This window comes from Chiloscyllium plagiosum, unplaced genomic scaffold (assembly GCF_037043375.1).
Source record: "Chiloscyllium plagiosum isolate Xiang-an unplaced genomic scaffold, Cpla_swu_hap1 HiC_scaffold_32, whole genome shotgun sequence".
Lineage (NCBI taxonomy): Eukaryota > Metazoa > Chordata > Chondrichthyes > Orectolobiformes > Hemiscylliidae > Chiloscyllium > Chiloscyllium plagiosum.
The window spans coordinates 34,978,987-34,994,735 of NW_028270170.1; the positions used below are offsets into that span (position 1 = coordinate 34,978,987).

The 15,749-nt window shown below is 39.9% G+C and overlaps 1 protein-coding gene across 1 annotated transcript in view; it reads left to right on the plus strand.

The window, feature by feature from the left end:
- LOC122539982 (integrin alpha-8-like) overlaps positions 1-15,749 on the plus strand; it is a 151,409-nt gene that overhangs the window by 121,830 nt on the left and 13,830 nt on the right. Inside the window, exons 23-26 of the mRNA XM_087977898.1 lie at positions 576-656; positions 2,180-2,285; positions 7,512-7,664; positions 12,552-12,671. Of these exons, the coding sequence (XP_087834024.1) occupies positions 576-656; positions 2,180-2,285; positions 7,512-7,664; positions 12,552-12,671 (460 nt within the window). The remainder of the gene's footprint in view (positions 1-575; positions 657-2,179; positions 2,286-7,511; positions 7,665-12,551; positions 12,672-15,749) is intronic.

Below are 15,749 nucleotides of genomic sequence, written 5' to 3' on the forward strand. Positions count from 1 at the left end.
GCTCAGAGAGAAGGGTATGGCTCATGATTTTATAATTGAAAGAAAAATTAATTAATTACACAATATGCACACTCAATGATCAGAATAATTACAAGTATAATAGTGTATGAGCTAAAACAGAAAAGTTGAGATGCAAAACATGCATCTCATTGATGTTCTAACACAAAAACATATTGGACCCAAATACAATCAAATCATTCCTAAGTACTGCAGTCCATTATGTATCATGTATTAATGAAGAAGGATACCTTGATTAATCCCATGGGGGAAAGCCTCTGGTTCTATGAAAGACTGTGGCTTCACTCTTACTGAGAACGCTGCCTCATCACATCCAACAGCTCTCTTCATTATACCATCACATTGAACTAGCTATTCAATGTCTATCTCATAATGTCATCAGTACCATTTCACCTCCACTTCTATCTGCATTGATTTTAATTCATGTAATCATGAGAAAATGTGAGTAAGAGATTGTGATTTATTGTCAAGGTTCAGATAATGGAACAAATTCAATCATAGAACATTGGCTCCTTACTCTTATCCTTCAGTAACTTGATATCAATTTAATTTTCCAGTAAAAACATACGAAATTCCAGCAGTGAGGAGATCTATTTGACGTTTCCTGTTCAAGTTGTGACCCAGATTTATCTAACAGGGTAAGAATCAGTCTTGTTAATCTTTTCAAATTTATTTTTATTGTCTTTAATGTGTGGTATTGTGAACTGTAGGAGTAATCCTGCCTTCCCATGTTCCTGGCAGGATGAACCCATCTCTGATATAACTCTACCTCTGACGTGCACTCACTGCAAATGTGGCTTACCCACAGTACAATATGCATTCACTGAACTGCCTTGTACATAATGACCCACTGACTCTTTCTCAAGACTGTGGAAATAAGAGAAGTAATTATTTGCACTGCTTGTTGGGCTTAATAGCCGAAGATGTGCAGTCAGCATCAAACAAATAGCCTTCACCTTACCACACAAAGAAAACCATCTGTACCTATGCAGGGAAGCATGAGGTATGCTTTGCCAGGACAGGATAGAACAGTGATCATGATTTTAGATTAATTTCTATATTGTGAATGTTGCTGGCAAGGCTGGTATTTATGACCTATTTCTAATTTTCCTCAAAGAAAATTGATATAGGCCTTCTTCCTAAAATGCTACAGTTCGTGTGGTGAAAGTATTCCTGCAGCGCTGTTAGATAGGAGTTTCAGAATTTTCGTTCAGCAACAATGAACAGGATAAGGTGTGATTTGGAGGAAAGCTTGAAGGTTTTCTCATCAGCCTTCATCATCCAATGTCACTGATATGAACAGATGCCCAGCTTAGAGTCATAGAGTCATACAGCACTAAAACAGACCCTTCCGTCCAACCAGTCCATGCTGGCCACATTCCCAAACTAATCAAATCCCACCTGTCTGCATTTGGCCCATATCCCTCCAAGCCTTTCCTATTCATGTACTTATCCAAACACTTTTTAAACATTTAACTGTACCTGCATCTACCATTTTCTCCGGCAGTTCATTCCACACATAAACAAGGCTCTGCATAAAACGGTGCCCCTCGTGTATTTTTTAAACCTTTCTCCTCTTACCTTTCAAATATATTCCCTTGTTTTGAACTCCCCCATCCCCAGGGAAACGCTCCTTGACTTGGTTCTTTGGTCTTCTTCACTGATTTAAAAATACTCTCACAAACCCGTCTGTTTAGAGCTACAGTGATTGCTATACCAGTCTGCAAAATCGGAGAATGACATCTTCAGGCAATTGAATCACAAGTCAGCACATATAATACCTTTCTTCACTGTTTGAACACTGGGTATCACCTAAACGGTGCACAAAAAGGAAAATCAAGCAGATGGTGTTGCATTGCGGAACTGACTTGCTTTCTATTCGTTGAAAGACTGTCGCTGTTATTAACATGCAATGCAACACCCCTCTCCCAACATGTCAAACTATTAATGTGAGCTATAATCTCTATTCATGATAAACAGAGGAAAATGGCATATCGACCCCAGCATTTAGGAATCACCCTTCAATCAAAGAAGTTGAATAATTAATCGGAGGCAAACCAGGGAATGGTTGCATGTTGTGAGAAAATTGATCAAAGGAACAAAATTATTTAAAATTAAAGATTTTGGAGTTTCTTCATAACTTGTTGTCTTTTAATGTCAGGGCTTCACTACCTGAGAACATTGTCCTCCCCTATGTTGATCTAGAGTCATCTGCAGATCTAGAAGTGAAGAATGAGCCTCTGCCAATGATACAGCACACCTATGAGGTAGGTACAGCGCCTGTCAGATTTAAAGGTACTGCATTTTGATGGTTATCTGATATGCCATCTTTTGCTTTTGATGTTGCCATTTTTATATGCATGCGTACTGGTTGAGCAAATAATTTCATGTCTTAATCGGCGTCCACATCTTGGGACAGAGAGGCGGCATTTACTACACTAATTTGATCTCATGCTGGCAGCTATTTTACTTTTTGATTCTCTCATAAGATGTGGGTGTCATTGGCTAAGCCAACATTTATTGTCCATCCTTAATTGCCTTTGATTTCAATGGCTTGCTGGGCCATCGCAGAGGGCATTTAAGAGTCAGTCACATTGCTATGGGTCTGAAATCACACACGCATCAGATCAGGTAATGCTAACAGATTTCTTTCTTTAAAGCCAACTAGATGGGTTTTTTTAACAAATCAGTGATAGTTTCTTGGTCAATATTACTGTAGAATAGAATACCATAGAATCCCTTCAGTGTGGAAACATGCCATTTGGCCCCACAAGTTCACACTGACCCTCTAAAGAGTAACACATCCCTTATCCTTTCACTCTGAATTTCCCAAGGTTAATGCACCTAACCTACACATCCCTGCACACTATGGCCAATTTAGCATGGCCAATCCACTGAATTTGCACACCTTTGGACTGTGGGAGGAAACTGGAGCACCCGACGGAAACCCACACAGACACGGGGAGAATGTGCAAACTCCACACAGACAGTCACCCGAAGATGGAATTGAACCCAGGTCCTGATGAAGGGCTTTTGCCAGAAACATCAATTTTCCTGCTTCTCGGATGCTGCCTGAACTGCTGTACTTTTCCAGCACCACTCTAATCTAGAATCTGGTTTCCAGCATCCTTGTTTTATCCTGGTGCTGTAAGGCAGCACTGCTAACCACTGAGCCACTGTGCCACAATATTAATTAGGTTAACTTTCAATTCCAGATTTATGAACCTAAATTCTGCCAGCTTCACGGTGAGATTTGAGCCCTTGTCACAGATCATTGAATCTTTGCATCAATAACATTTGCCAATCTTCACCATGTCTCCCAGTTGTGAAATTTTGGCTACAATGATGCTCAGTTAATAGGTTCAACTAATCGAGTGACAACTACCCATATAATTAGGTTTCTGTGGAATACAGAGCAGAGAATTAGATCTTTTCACAGGTTAGTCAGTAACAGTGTTTCTAATCCACATTAATCTTATTGTATTCCAACTGCCTCTGATCGGAATCTCTCACCTAATTAATCCTTCTTTACATTTTACAGTTACCAGGCTCTTTGAGTATAATGGACACCAGAATTGAGATCAGCAATGTCCCCACTATACATCAACACTGGGAGATATGCACCCGCTATGTGGGGGTGTGTACGATATGTCCCAGGGTGCCCCTCCACCCCCCCCCCCATTACCTACCCACCCACCTCCAATTTCAGCCCGTAATTCAGGCAGACCCACTTATGCAAATACCTAATTAAGGGTTAATTGAGCTTGTTGGTGGCCTCTCAGATTATTAAAAGCTCAACTGACTTAGAAACATTGATACAAAGCAAATAGGAGCAGACGTAGGCCATTCAGCCCTTTGAGTCTGCTCTGCCATTCATTATGATTATGACAGATCACCCAGCTCAGTAACCTGTTCCTGTTTCCTCCCCTTACCCTCTAATCACTTTACCCCAAAGAACCATGCCTAACTCCTTCTTGAAAACATTCAATGTTATAGTTTCACTTTCTACGGCAGAGAATTCCACAGTTCATTTACTGTCTAGAAATTTCTCCTCCTCTCCTCTTCCTTGACTCGTTTAATATTCTGCCCATGCGAAAATATAGCTGGTGTGGACAGTCAGACAGGAATGGGCAAGCTGTTTTTAAATACCTACATGAATAAATGTGGGAAGAATAGTAGGGGGAGTTTATTCCGGGATGCCCTAAGTATATCAGGGCACCAGATGCCACCCACGTAGAATTCAGCAACACCTGCCCAGCAGAACCTGCCTCCATCTCTTCACCCAACTCTCTCTCGGAGTCTTCACCACCATGAAATACAGAGCTTGCCTTCACAGGTCAGCCATGATCTTTTTTTGGACACCTTTCTGAAGATTCCTAGTGCCCACAACTAAGTTCTGGCACTGCCAGCAGTAATGGGGGCTGCTGACCATTCAGATTGACTAGCATCACCCAAGGGTGGGCCTTGCCCCTGAGTAATGGGTGGATTTAGCCCACCGTTAGTGGGTTATGACTGAGGGGAGGGCTTAGGAGATAGTCAGCTTCAAACCAATTTTCTGCCTGTGAATGTCTTTTCATGGTCACCGAACAGATGTCAGATTGACCCCTTGACCACATTTCCCCACCTAACACGAGGCTCATTATTGTCAAATTATTGATTGGACTAAGGTCATAGAGGTGAAAGTGAGGATTGCAGATGCTGGAGATTAGAGTCGAGAGTGTGGTGCTGGAAAAGCATCCGAGGAGCAGGAAAATAGACGTTTCAGGCATAAGCCCTTCATCAGGAGCCCTGATGGGAGTGCAAGATGGGAATCGAACCAAATGACTTCTGCTCCCTAATAGAGTCTACAGAGACATGACTTCACTCAGAGTGTAGTTAAAATGTAAAACACAGTACTACAGGAAGTCATTGAGGTGAATAGAATACTTCCAAAAGAAAACTAGAAGAAAATAAAATTCCGTGAGGCTGAACTGAGTTGATGGACTCGGGTGAGATTAATGTGGATTGGAATGACTAATTGGGTTGAATGATCTGTTTCTGTGTCATATGTTCAAGGTGAACCAATGTACATCAGCTATCCTTTGTGGGTGCTTTTATCCAGTAAACAACATGATAGCAACAATACCATATATAGTTTCCAGTGAGCCACTAAATTTACATATGTTGTGTCTCCTCCCTGTGTGGGTCAGTTGCTTAATAGAAGAAATATGATCACAATTTTCTCAGAAATGTCAATGGACTCAATGTTGAAAAAACAAATCGCAGCAAATGCACTTTTTAAACTGGACATGCATTTTTGAAGGTGGTATGGTAGTTGATAAAGCCTTATGATGTAGACTGGCATACAATCTTGCTGTATTAAGTTTCAGTGAGACACAGATGTTTTTCGATGGGAAAACCACATAAGAAGTGAATTTAAATTGAATCATGAATACTAATTGGACAAAGTTGATATAAAATAGCATCTTTGATTGGTGACAACATGGGCAGCATGTGAGGGGAATAAATCTTATTGACCTAAGGGCTGGACCTTCGTGGGGTTGGAATAAATCTGGAGTCATTTAAAAACAGTGGGGATGGTCAGATTCCAGGATTTCTATCACATCGCTGACAACAACAATTTTTTTGCTGGCATGAGATAAGGAAGCATGTAGCGAATCCATGCTCTGCATTCTGGACCTGTTTAGCTCCATTGCAAAGATAATATCACCTAGGCCCCAATTCCTGTGAAGTCAGCTTTTCCATGGCTCATAGCCCCTCAGAGGCATCATGAAACATAGTCTGGATTCTGGAACCATTTGAAAAATGCATTGAAAATGCTAAATCTATAACACCTATCCACTCTTTGTGGCCCATTCATTACCTTCCATTCCTTCCATTCAATACCAATTCCTTCCTACCAATACCTTCCATTCTAACCCATTTCCAACTTATGCTCCTTTTCTGCACTTTCACAAGGTATTCCCCATTATGCAAGCTCAGTTGAGAACCCAGACCATCAAAGTAATAACTCAGTGGGGAATCTGTTTTAACAAGCAAACCAAATTCTTGGCTTTGTTCGAATGACACTTTTACACAGTGAAAATAAGTTGTTCTTTCTGTGAGCCATTGACAAAGGAATAATTGTTTTATCAGACTCGATTAAGAGATATAAAGTGTTTGAAACCTCTGTTGTTGATACTTTAATGGTCTGTTTGATTGACATTTATAGAGTTGTAGGAACAGCCAATAATTTTTTAAAATATCTCCGAAGAGTGTTCTTTTCTTTCGCAGCAGTTCCACACATGCCATTGTTATTATATACATAGTGCATTGTGGGTGAATGAGCATGAATGGGAAATGAGTTGGCATGGAGAGTATGAGGTGCTATGGGGAGTTGCTGGGCAGCATGAAGTGTAAAGGCTGGAAGGCAACTTTTATTACAACTGACATGAATTCGCAGAGAACCACAACACACCTTATTAGCCTGTCTCGCCAGCGCCCATGGTCATCTAAGATCTGCTTCTGGACCCAACTCTATCTCACAATATATCCCTCACTCTGCCTTGGAGTGAAAATTGTGAGATAATAAGCATGTTAAACTGAGGCAGATCTGCGCGTCAGGAAATTTCCCAATTTGTGCTATCTGACTCATTAGTGAAAATCCCACCTTAAGTCCTGACACACAAATTCATTTGTTCTTATCTTTCTTTCGGAATCAGTGTCTCAGCTATGACCATACAGGATTTTGCCTCAGTTTTCTGGTGATACACTAGGATTGTGACAGAGCCTGAATGAAGAAGGGCCTGATGAAAAATACAGTCCTTTTCTTTTGTGACACTGGATAAATCCAAATGACTCCGGGGTGGTGCAGTTGCTCGATGAGGTGGAGGAACAGATTCAGAATAGTGTGCCCTGTCAGAATGCAAACTCTCATTTGTATCACCTTGCAAGTTGAGTTGCAGACTCGATGGTGCATTTGATGCTGAGAGTTAGGGAATATGTCAACTATAAAACTACCAGAGCTCCAGGTTAACAGCTCTAATTCAGTAGAACTTTATCAAAAGTGGGTTCATTTAACTTGCAATGTCAACCTGAAAGTTATTGAACATGTGAAAATAGAAATCAGAAACAATCAGAAGTCTCTCTTCCAGTTCGCAAAGGAGTCCAAAACAGGGGAAGACATTCATAGTATTAGAACTAAACAGGCTAAAAGCTTATTCTCAAAAAACTCAAATGACCACAAGAATGTCTAATGCATAATCCCAAAATATTGTGATTGCAAAAACAATTGACGGAGACAGATACTTAAGAAGTAAGGGTATTCAATAAACAGGGGAATTATAATCATTACAAACTTCTTAGTGAACAAATTGGCAGAGCAGTGACCTCTTGTTCTCATCAAGAGGTAAAAGAAGTTAACTCATCATGGTGCGGTACGTTAGTTAATTTGAAAATGATCAAATGGTTATGAAATAAAGGTGTTATATAATCCGTTCTGTGTCTCACCCTAGCTACGTAACAATGGTCCATCAGCAATTAGTGGTGCTGTACTTGAAATTGACTGGCCTGCAGCTTTCCTTGGTAACAGTCTACTGTTCAAATCGAAGATCATTCCATGGGGCCAAATCAACTGCACAGTGAACGCTTCCAATGCTGAAAATTGGGTAAGAATTTGCACTTTTAAAATGTGCAAGTTATCATGTGAGGAAATAAGGGATAAGATGATGAAAATCATTATTGTCGGCATATTATAGTGTATTGCATACTGTATTAATGTTCTGTTCAGGAATTTGTGAATCGTGTAACTAACAATTTATAGTTTCTTTTGAGGATACTAATTTAAAACAAAGATTTTATTATTAAAGGAATAATGATATTTATGTTTTACTTTGATCTTCTTCAAGTACTATTATTATAGTTAGGACAAGTATGCTATGATATTGTGACTGTTGTCTATTTAATAGAGACTTTTCATTATTATTAGGAATGCCGTATGACCACAGATGGTGAGCACATATGCAGGAAATGCTTCCAGCTGCAGAAGCTGGAGCTCCGAGTCTCGGAGCTTGAGCAGCGGTTGGAGACACCAGAGCTCATTCGTGAGGCTGGGTTATATGGATAGCAACATTTAGAGAGAGTCATACCACAGCTGAAGTGATTAGAGAAAAGAAGGGAATGGGTGACCACCAGACAGACCAGAAAGAATAGGCAGGTAGCGCAGGTATCCCCTGGGGTCTCGCACACTAACTGGTATTCCATTTTGGAAGCTGATGAGGGTGCTGGTCTTTCAGAGGAATGCAGTCAGAGCCAAGCTTCTGGCATCACAAGCAGTTTGACTAAACGAAGGTGTGGAGGGAAAATAAGAGTGATAGTTGACTCTTTAGTTAGGGGAGCAGACAGGTGTTTCTGCAGCCAAAGATGTGACCCCAGGATGGAGTTTTATCTCATCTAGGAGAAGGAGGGGACACAGAATATAAATGAAATGGAGATATATCATGTTACAGCAAGGGAAGTAAGCCATAGTGAGTTCTATGTTGAATGTCAAGAGAATAAGACAAGGCTGGATGGACTTCACCTTAATGCGCGGGATGTAATAGTTACGACTGATGAGTGAGTGGCATGGATTGGCGCATTGGGTGTATGATATTGTTGCTATCACAGGAGCATGGTTGAGGGAAGGATTGGACTAGCAACTTAACATTCTGAGCTATAGGATTCTCAGGTGAGACAGAGGAGGGTGTAAGAAGGGTGTGGGTAGCACTATTAATTAAGGAGTCAATTACTGCAGTAAGGAAAGATGATAATTTTGTGGGTAGGACTTAGGAATATTAAGGAGGCAGTTTACTGGGAATGTGTTATACGGCCCCCAAAGAGTCAGCAGGAAATAGAGGAGCAACTCTGTAAATAGTTCACAGAGGTGTGTAGGAGTAATAATTGGGTAAATATACTCGGGGAGTTCAACTTTCTCCTTATAAATTGGGATAGCCATAGTGTTAATGGTTTAGAATGGGCAGACGTCTTAAAATGTATCCATGGGAGTTTTTTATATCAATATATAAAAGACCCAACAAAGGACAGCACAGTGCTGGATCTGCTTCTGTGGAAAGAAGCTGGCCAGATGTTCAATGTGTCAGTGAGGGAACATTTTAGCAATACCAACCAGAATATGGTTCAGTTCAAATTTGTTCTGAACAAGAAAAATGATGGCTTGCAAATGACAGTTTTGGACTAGGGGAAGGCAAATTTTATTAAAATGAAGCAGGATCTGGCCACAATAAACTGGGCTAACTCCTTGTGGGTAAGTCTACAGCAGAGCAATGGGGCGCATTCAAAAAGGAGCTGGGGACAGTACAGGTGCAACATTTACTCCAGGGAGGGAAATGTAGGAGCAATAAGTTCAGAGAATCCTGGATGTCTAGGACAATTCAGAACTGGAGGAGGAAGAAGAGTGGGGCATTTAGCAAGTCCAAAGTAGACAACTCAGCTGCAGCCATAGAGGAACACATGAAGTACAGAAGGAAACTTAAGCAAACAATTAGAAGAGCAAAAAGGGAGCATGAGAAAGGACTTGCTAACAGGATTAGGGAGAATCCTAAGATATTTTATAAATACATTAAGGGGAATAGATTAACCATGGAAAGATTAGGACACAATAGGAACCAAGGAACCTTTGTGTGAAGCCGCAGGATATTGGAAGGGTATTAAATGAAAACTTCATTCTTCACTCTGGAATGGAGAACACAGATACAGAATATGGGAAAAGGGACTGTGAGGAACATGCACAGTTTGACATAGAACACAGGGAGGTTTTGGAGGCTTTGTTGGGCTTAAACACAGACAAATCCCCTGGCCTAGAGGAATTGCATCCCAGGTCACTATGGGAGGCAAGGCAGGAATTTGTCACAAATTTTTAATTCCTCTCTAGCCACGAGAGAGATGCAGAGGTCTGGAGGATGACCAATGTGGTTCCACGTTTTAAGCGGAGTGTGTTATGACATGGCGGTGAACCCCTCTGTTAATTAAACCAAACACCCATAAAAGCTCACCTGACCTCGTAATCTGTCAAAAGGTGAGTGACAAAGAACTTCCAAATTCCACTATTTAAAGAAAATAATATCAATTTAGTCTTTAACTCTAAAGGTGAACATTAAACAACAACTATTCACAACTCTAAACTCCACCCTTTCTCTTAACTGCTTACTTTCTGTTTCCAACTCTATAACAATGTACTGTTCCAATAAAATATTTATTAAAATTACATGAACCTAATTTTAAAACCATACAGCGGCTGTCATCGTCAGTGTCTTTTTGTGGCTGAGGAACTCCCTGGGTCGTCTTCTTTCTTTTACTGTGAATACGTTTCATATGAAAAGGTATCTTTGATAGAAAGTGTTTCAATGGCAGTCACACTGTCTGACTGTCAAACTGCCTGCCTTTTTTATACCCCCAATTTTGGATCGTCTCATTGGTTCAATGTTGGCAAAACTATAAATTCAAACTCGGTTGGGTTTTAGTATCTTGGGGCATAATTTAAATTGATTGGTTAAATTGAAATTATTGTCAAAACAGCAACCAACTCAGGTATCTATTTCTCAGCCAAATGTTACATATTTCAATTTTCCAGTAGACCCTGGGACTGCTAGTTAGTCAAATGATTTAGGTGCTTGTAAGCTCTCAGTGCAGAACAGCAGTCACTCTCTCTTAAAGGTACAGTACACACCTACAACTTCATAATAGATGGTATAGATGAATAAAGAAATTACAACCCAGTGGTAGGGAAACTATTGTATAAAATTCTGAAGGAGCAAATTAATACCCACTTGGAAAGGCATGGGTTAATTAGAGATAATCAACATAACTTTGTCAGAGGGATGTCATGCCTAACAAATCTGTTAGAATATTTTTGAAAATATGATCATGTGTGGGTGAGGCAAGTTCAGTTGATATTGATAATATGGATTTTAGCAAAGCTTTTGACATGGGAGATGGATTGAGAATATGAAGCATATGAAATGGGGAGATATTGGTGAGATAGATCGGTTTAGTAATAGCGCTCAAAGTGTGGCAGAAGAAAGCTGTTTGAGTGACTGGGGGCCAGTGTCCAGTGGTGTGCCACAAGGATCAGTACTGGGATCCTTATTGTTTGTTATATATATAAATGATATGCTGAAAATGTGAGGGATTGCTAAGCAAATTTGCAGCTAACACCAAGATTCATAGAGAGGTTAATAGTGAATGTTATAGGTTGCAGGAAGATATAGATGGGCAGACCAGTGGCAGAGAGTATTTAACCCTGAAAAGTGCAAGGTGATGCATTTTAGAAGAAACAAGATGAGGGAGTATTTAATATATGGCAAGACTTTGAGTAGCTTAGGAGAATAGAGAGATCGTGTGGTAATTATTTACAGATCCCTGAAATCAACAGAGCATGTGGATAGGATAGTTAAGAAGGCATATGGGACACTTGCTTTAATCGGTCGTTGCTTGGAGTATAAGAGCAAGGAGGTAATGTTAAAATTGTGCAGAACATTGGTCAGGCCCCAGCTGGAGTAGTCTGCACAGTTCTGGTCACCTCACTACAGGAAGGATATGATAGCACTAGAGGGGGTACAGAGGAGGTTCACCAGAATATTGCCTGGGATGGAGAAATTGAGCTATAAGGAGAGACTAGATAGGCTTGGATTGTTCTCTTTACTGCAGGGAAGACCAAAGGGGGATATGATTGAGATGGATAAGATTATGACGGGTACGGACAGGGTGAATAGAGAACAGTTGTTCCCCTTTGTTGAAGGTCAATCACAAGAGGGCATAGTTTTCAGGTAAGGGGCAGGAGATTCAGAGGGGACTTGGGAAATAATATTTTTTCAATCAGAGGGTGATGGGAATCTGGAATGTACTGCTTGGGAAGATAGTGGAGGCTGGAAACCTTACAATAGTTAAAAAATATTTGGATGAGCGCTTGAAATATCATAACATTCAAGGATATGGGGCAAGTGCAGGAAATTGGAATGAGTGCACATTCAGTGGTAGTTATTGTTGATGCAACCTCAATGTCCCGAATGAATCTATGAATCTAGATGGATCACAGTAGGTCAGTTTGGTGGTTTGCTCCTTTTACTTGATCATTGTTGAGGATAAAGAATAGTTGCTTGGATAGGGTCCAATGTATTTATAGGTTTGGTGATGACACATAGTTCTAACCTCTTCCTGTGGAGCAGGAAGTTGTATTTCTTTTCTTGCTCACCACCGACAATGCTCCGATTATAGCATCTCTATTGCCTTGCTTAGTAACCATTAACTAGCTGACCAGAGGTCAGTAATTGAATCAGGATGTTATTTTAGATTATAAGACTCAGCAACATAGCTTCAAACAACACCATTATCAACTAAGCCAGCAGAGTGAAGATTCTTTAATTCACCCCAAACAAATGATGTTCAAAACTATTCTCATGTGAAAGCGATGTGCCTTAAAGAGTTTATCAAAGTTGTATGGATCCAGCTATACATAGAATTCAAGAATCATGAATAATGAAATTGCTTTTCACCTGCAGGTAGAAACAATGAGTACAATGAATCCATTGTCTATTACTACTGAGAACTCCCGACATAACTTAAATAAAAGAGATGTCAGCAAAGTAGAAAATACAATGAAGGAGATCATCTTTAATTTGGTAAGGATGTTTTTCAAAAAGTCAAACGAAGAATAACTGCATGGGTTTTTGCAGCTTGATGTCCTAACATTTTTATTGTATAAAAACAAACATTCCTCTCCAGCATTGTAAAATCACTCCTTGCAGAACTGTCTCACTACTCCATGTGATTTAACATGTTGGCACTTCTAGCTTGCACAGTCTGTTGCCTTAGTGTTTGGCTGACTGAACCTGCCCACAAATAAATCTTCACCCTGAAAAGACACTGACCTATTTATCACAGGCTTCCACATGCTGCTCACATACTTGAGGCAATGTGTTGCCAAATAAATGTCTATTATTGCAATAGTTTCATACTGTGTAGCAGTTAGATGTACTGTTTCTCAAACTTGGGTTTATATGTTCAGAGCTCAAGGCAAGCTAAGAATTCTATGTAAGGCCTGGATTCAAGACCCACCTTCTCAGAGGTGTGTAATAACATTTCTGAACACGTTGGTAAGAAAAATAGGTTAATAAAATAAATCAGAATTCAATATATCCCCTTACTAATTCTGGTTTTTGATCAGACTGTTAGTTCAGCCAAATTTGAATCATTTAGCCAGAACAACAATTTTCATCTGTGCAAAAATTGAGCACTATTTCTAGCTGCATCAATGCGAATGCCATTAATTCCAATCTTGAACCAGCACACCAGTATTTTCAATGTATATTGTAGACATCAGTCAATGCTATTAAACTTGAAAGAGTTCAAAAAGGATTTACAAGGATGTTCTCAGGATTGGAGGTTTCGAGCTATGTGGAGAGGCTGAATAGGCTGGGACATTTTTCTCTGGAGTGTCGGAGGCTGAGGGGTGACCTTATGGAGGCTTTAAAAGTCATGAAGGGCATAGGTAGGGTGAATAACCAAGGTCTTATTCCCAGGGTAGGGGAGTCTAAAGCTAGAGGTCATAGGTTTAAGGTAAGAGGAGCAAGATTTAAAAGGGAACTGAGGGGTTTTTATTTTGCATCTATGGAACAAGCTGCCAGAAGAGGTGGTGGAGGCTGATACAATTACAACATTTCAAAGGCATCTGGTTGGGTACAAGAATAGGAAGAGTTTAGAGAGATATGAGTCAAATGCTGTCAAATGGGACTCGCTTCGTTTAGGATAACTGGTCAGTATGGACATGTTGGACCAAAGGGTCTGATTCCATGCTGTACACCAAATGACTCTATAACTCTAATTATGAACCTGAAAGGTATTTTAGATTGTGCAATGGTAATTACTAGAAGTAGATAATATCTGGTCAGTTGGAATTGCCTGTAACTTACAGGGATGATGTGTAGTAATGATATCACTCAACACGTAATCCAGAGACAATAGGAACCTAGATTAAAATTCTACCATGGCTATTGATGTAATTTAAACTCAATGAGTTAATAAATTGGGAATTAAAAGCCTATCTCTGTAGTGATGATCAGGCAACTATCAAATTCTGTTAAAATCTAATTGGTTCCCAAAAGCCTTTAGTCCATTTGGTCCACTAGTGACTCCAGTCCCCACTGTATGGTTGACTCCTAATTGTGCTCTGAAAACCACTCCAATCTCCTAAACCACTATAGAATTGGACTGAAGTGGTTCAAGAACACTGTTTACCATTATCTTCTCAATGATACTTAGAGATAAGGAATAATGCTGACCTTGTAGTGATGCTCACATCCCATGGAAAAAAAAACCTTATGAACAAATAAACAAATTGGAGATTTTAGGCTTTGTCAGTCATTGGCAAGTTCTCCAAGCTGACTGCATGGATTCATCAGATTGTTTGAAATTACATCTGGTTTTTAATCAATGGTTCCAGAATTAATATTGATTCTAATGGATGCTGTGTCCCTTAATCTACATTATTTATTTGCTAGAACAAAGAGTGAGAAAGTGGGAACAGAGTTCGATAATTGGCCATGAAGGCTTAAAGAGCCAAAGAACCTACATCGGCTCCTATTTCCTATGAAACAGTATTTGGAAACAATGGTAGTCCTCATTGGTGAACTCTAATTTCCAAACAATACTGTCCCTTCCGTTTGATAAATGCTTCAGGTCCTGAAAATTCTCGTTTATTCTTTAATTGTTGGACACAATTGATGCAAGCGTTTCACCTAGACTGGCCTCAAGCTGGGAAAATATATTGTGACAATGCTGCCCCTTTAACAACTTTGTGTTACCCTTGTTTTTTTTCAAGATGGATTGTAAAGGCAGAAGTACTGATTTATCTGGAAATGGTTACTTTGATCAGTGCTGAAAATGTGTTGCTGGAAAAGCGCAGCAGGTCAGGCAGCAGCCAAGGAGCAGGAGAATCGACGTTTCGGGCATGAGCCCTTCTCCTGCTCCTTGGATGCTGCCTGACCTGCTGCGCTTTTCCAGCAACACATTTTCAGCTCTGATCTCCTGCATCTGCAGTCCTCACTTTTTCCTTACTTTGAACAGTGGCAGGGGAGTGGCCAGTTCAGCCAGTTTTTTTTTTCTAGTTTGGTTTTTAGCAAGCAGTCAGAAAACTGTTGGTAGCAGAGAAGTGGCTACAGTGAAAAGAAATTCCATGTTTCAACAGAGGTCTTTCCTGAACTTTCTCTCTGAAAACTCCTGCCTGTATTTGAATTTACCTTTTGCCAAGGGGTGTGTTTATGGGATGTTGCAGGAATTGGAACAGCTTTGTTAAGTTGTGATATCCTGTCAGTTGGCTTATCAAATAAATTAAAGTTATTCTAAATTCTGTTTTGTTTTGTTTGTGTTTCATTCATAATGTTTAAAGAAATTCTGTTTTGTTCGAAGCTGAGTGTTTTGACCAGCTGCATCACTCCTGGAATATCCACTTACATCTGCCCAGAAGAAAATATAAAGTTAGGGTCTGGGCTACCTTCATGAAATGTTTTGAGGGGGTCAGGTCTGGTCCATAACAATACCCTCATCTTCAATCTGCCTTATGGGAATGCTGTTTTGTGATAGAATGTTGAGTTATTCCCAATAATTTGCCACTTTCTATTCATTTAGTTGATTTAAGTTTCATTTAGTTTTGATTTTTCTTAACTTGATTTGGACAGGGTCAGTTTTTGCTACTTAGTTTA